Raw genomic sequence first — 3,050 nt, 5'->3', positions numbered from 1 at the left:
CGGCTGTAACTTTTTATGTTTACATAACAACAAACAAAAACTCTCGATGATCTTTTCACTAAATTTTTACGAAATAAAAGTTAGATAAACTTTTAAAAAATACTTAAAATTCTTAAAATTATTCTTAAAGCGTTGTCGCGTTTTTAATCGTTGTCGCCGTTAAATGAGATTAGCACTGACATCATACTTGAGCTACTTTATCCAAGTATTTTATTACTTTTTTTTTTAGCTCCTTGAAAACTGCAGACAAACAACAGTCAGATTAAAATTCAGGTGGCGCCCAAATGTAATAAAATAAATCACTCACTTAAGGTAATATGTAATGATAGCGCGACTTCGGTTTTTCAAGTAGTCAATACGCTAATACTTTTTAACTTTTGTTGCTTTAACGCTCGATTGCTTGTGATTTGTGGCTTTGTGCTTGAAACTTTTCAAATTTTAAGTGTAAATTCATAACGACTCGTTGACTAAGAAGTTTAAATTTCTGTGCTACAGTGTTTTGTTATATAATTAATTTTCAAATAATTCCACTGAATTTGAAATCAAAAAGTTTTTGTACCAGAAATTAAATATCTTTGTATGCATAAATATATAGGTATATATACCTCTAAAATGTTTAGAAGCTTAAAAAAACATTTTAGAAAACACTGATAAATTATAAGTTAACCTTAAGTTTATTGAGTGTTAAATTTTACACCCAGTCTCTTTTAAAGTTTTATGCTTTTACTTCTAAAAAAAAAGTTTGCTTTTATTCAGAATCATTTAAAGTGTTTTTACTTTCAGCATATAGTTGTGAGAAAGGAAATTAGTAACTTTCGTAGATAAAACTTCCTTATTCACCAAAAAAGACAAGTTACTCGAACTATTTGTCACATTTAGAAAAAAATAATCTTAATACGATACATACGACAAATAGACGTCAATCAAACACTAGAGGAGTGAAAGAGCCAATTTTAGGTGAACTTATAGAGAGTAAAAGAAGGTAAAAGGCGAAATTTGTTTATCTAAATCTTACTTTTTAATTTTTAGATTCAATCAGAAAGCTTGCTGGTTGTCACAAAAGTTATTTTTTCTATATTGATTGTATTTGTAGAATACTTGTTAAAGATTGGTGAAATTTTGTTTTTATTCGTTAAAAATAATTTTTGTGAAAACTTTTTTTTTCAGAAACTATTTACTTTGTTTATATTATTCAAAAAATAATAATGAGTTATGACAAGTATCTGCGACCTGCTGAAAATGGTAAACCCGAAGTAAGTGCAGTTTTGAGTAATGTTTTCTGAAAAATGTAACTTTTTTTTTATTTTAGGTTTTCATTATTTTTTAAAGTTTAAACTGAAATAAAGGCTAACCTTTTTTTAGAGATTTAATAGTTAAGAAAAAAAGTAAAAAAAATATAACTTAGTTTGAATTTATAATTTTATTTTTTACAATTATTATAGTTGTTGTGAGCTAAGATAATATACAATTGAAAATGTCTAAAACTTGAAAAAAAAATTAGTTTTTATTGTTATGAATTTTATTGGTTAAAATTTTAAATCACCTAAAAAAAATGTGATGTGCTATATATTGTTACTTTGAAATATTAAAAACATACGAATCATAAATATAATAAGCTATATGTATAACATTTTCTTTATGTAGTAGTATTGTATTCAATTCTATACTTACAGATCAACTTGAAGCAGTCGCCATTGGCACTACTAGCACAAACTTGCTCGACGATTGAAAGCAACTTGTACTCCAAGATCAAGCCGAGCTTTAGAAGCTACTCAAATTTATCACAAAGTAACCAAAAGGTCACGGAGCATTATTTCGCCAAGACAAGCGCGGCAGAAATAAATAAACCACCAAAGACTTTGAACATGACGGCTAAAACATTGAACAAAAACTTGAAAGTAGAAAAAACTCACAGCAAAAAGATAAAAAGAGCCTCCAGTCAAAATTTGTGCTATGGGGCGACACCGTCGCCTAAAAAGCAGAGGATGACACCAACGAGTGCAAAATCAGCTTCTCCATTGGCTGCTGACAGCAGTTTTGTTAAAAATAGTAAGGCTACGCCCATTTCAATGTCAAGTCTACTCCCCGAAAGCAACTTCAATCATCAGGTCAACATTCAAATGCAGATGATGAATCCAATGCATTACTACATGAAGACAATCGAAGATCAGCTGAAAAATTCTCAGCACGTCTGCAACTGGATGGTCAACAACGTCACTTGCGGCAAGAAGTTTTCCACTTCCGATCAGCTTCTCTCCCATCTTCAATCGCACGCTATGACGTCACAACAACCTTCGTATCCACCAATCAACAGCTTGCAAGCGAACCAGATGCTCCAATCAGCTTACAGTTTGCTGCAGAGCCAGCAGAATCAACTAGCGTCAATGCAGTTGGCAGCTCAGAACAATTTAGGGGGCTTCCCTATGTACAAACCAACTTCCATGTTTATCCAGGGTAACATTGCTAATTTGTCAGCTAGTTTACCGTTTTACTACAACCCTTTTAACCATGTTTTGAGTTAAATATTCAAAAGGTAACCTACTTAAATTGAAGCTATTCTTTTACTTACTTGCTAGATAATTAAGATACCGTTGAATAGATAATGTATACACTGCTTTTTCAAACTTCTTAGTTAAGATTTTGATACGGGTGTAAAAGTTTAACACTTAACTTAAGTTATATACAAATACAAAGCTGCTATAAAATCCTTTTGCTTAAAATATTTTTTTTATAACCTTTTTTGAAACCTACAAAATTAAATGTATACTTTAGTGTTTTTATTAAGTAATTAAAAAAATATAGTTTATACATAAACAGTTTTAAAAGATTTTTTTTTACAGAAACACTTATTGGAAAATACAGTATGTTAAACATTCTGTTTGTTTTTCTTTTTAATTACTTAAATAAAAAATTACCGTTCAAACATAAAAAAATTGTTGCCTACTATTTGCGTGATTTCGTTTATTTACAAAATAAAATTCAAAAAAAGTTACCTTGAAATTTTTAAGAATATAATTTTTGTTTAAAATTATTTACTAATCTAAGACTAT

At 29.3% G+C, this 3,050-nt stretch overlaps 1 protein-coding gene across 1 annotated transcript; it reads left to right on the top strand.

The window, feature by feature from the left end:
- The first annotated feature begins 1,171 nt into the window (after positions 1-1,171).
- LOC145844526 (uncharacterized) lies at positions 1,172-2,764 on the top strand. The gene is made up of 2 exons (XM_082951928.1): positions 1,172-1,253; positions 1,674-2,764. The coding sequence occupies exons 1-2, from the start codon at positions 1,206-1,208 to the stop codon at positions 2,520-2,522; spliced, it is 897 nt and encodes a 298-aa protein (XP_082808054.1). The 5' UTR covers positions 1,172-1,205; the 3' UTR covers positions 2,523-2,764.
- The last annotated feature ends 286 nt before the right edge of the window (positions 2,765-3,050 follow it).

This window comes from Thalia democratica, chromosome 1 (assembly GCF_965202585.1).
Source record: "Thalia democratica chromosome 1, ktThaDemo2.hap1.1, whole genome shotgun sequence".
In the NCBI taxonomy this organism is placed as follows: Eukaryota; Metazoa; Chordata; class Thaliacea; order Salpida; family Salpidae; genus Thalia; species Thalia democratica.
The sequence above is the reverse complement of the archived record's forward strand: the minus strand, read 5'-3'. Positions and strand labels throughout refer to the sequence as shown.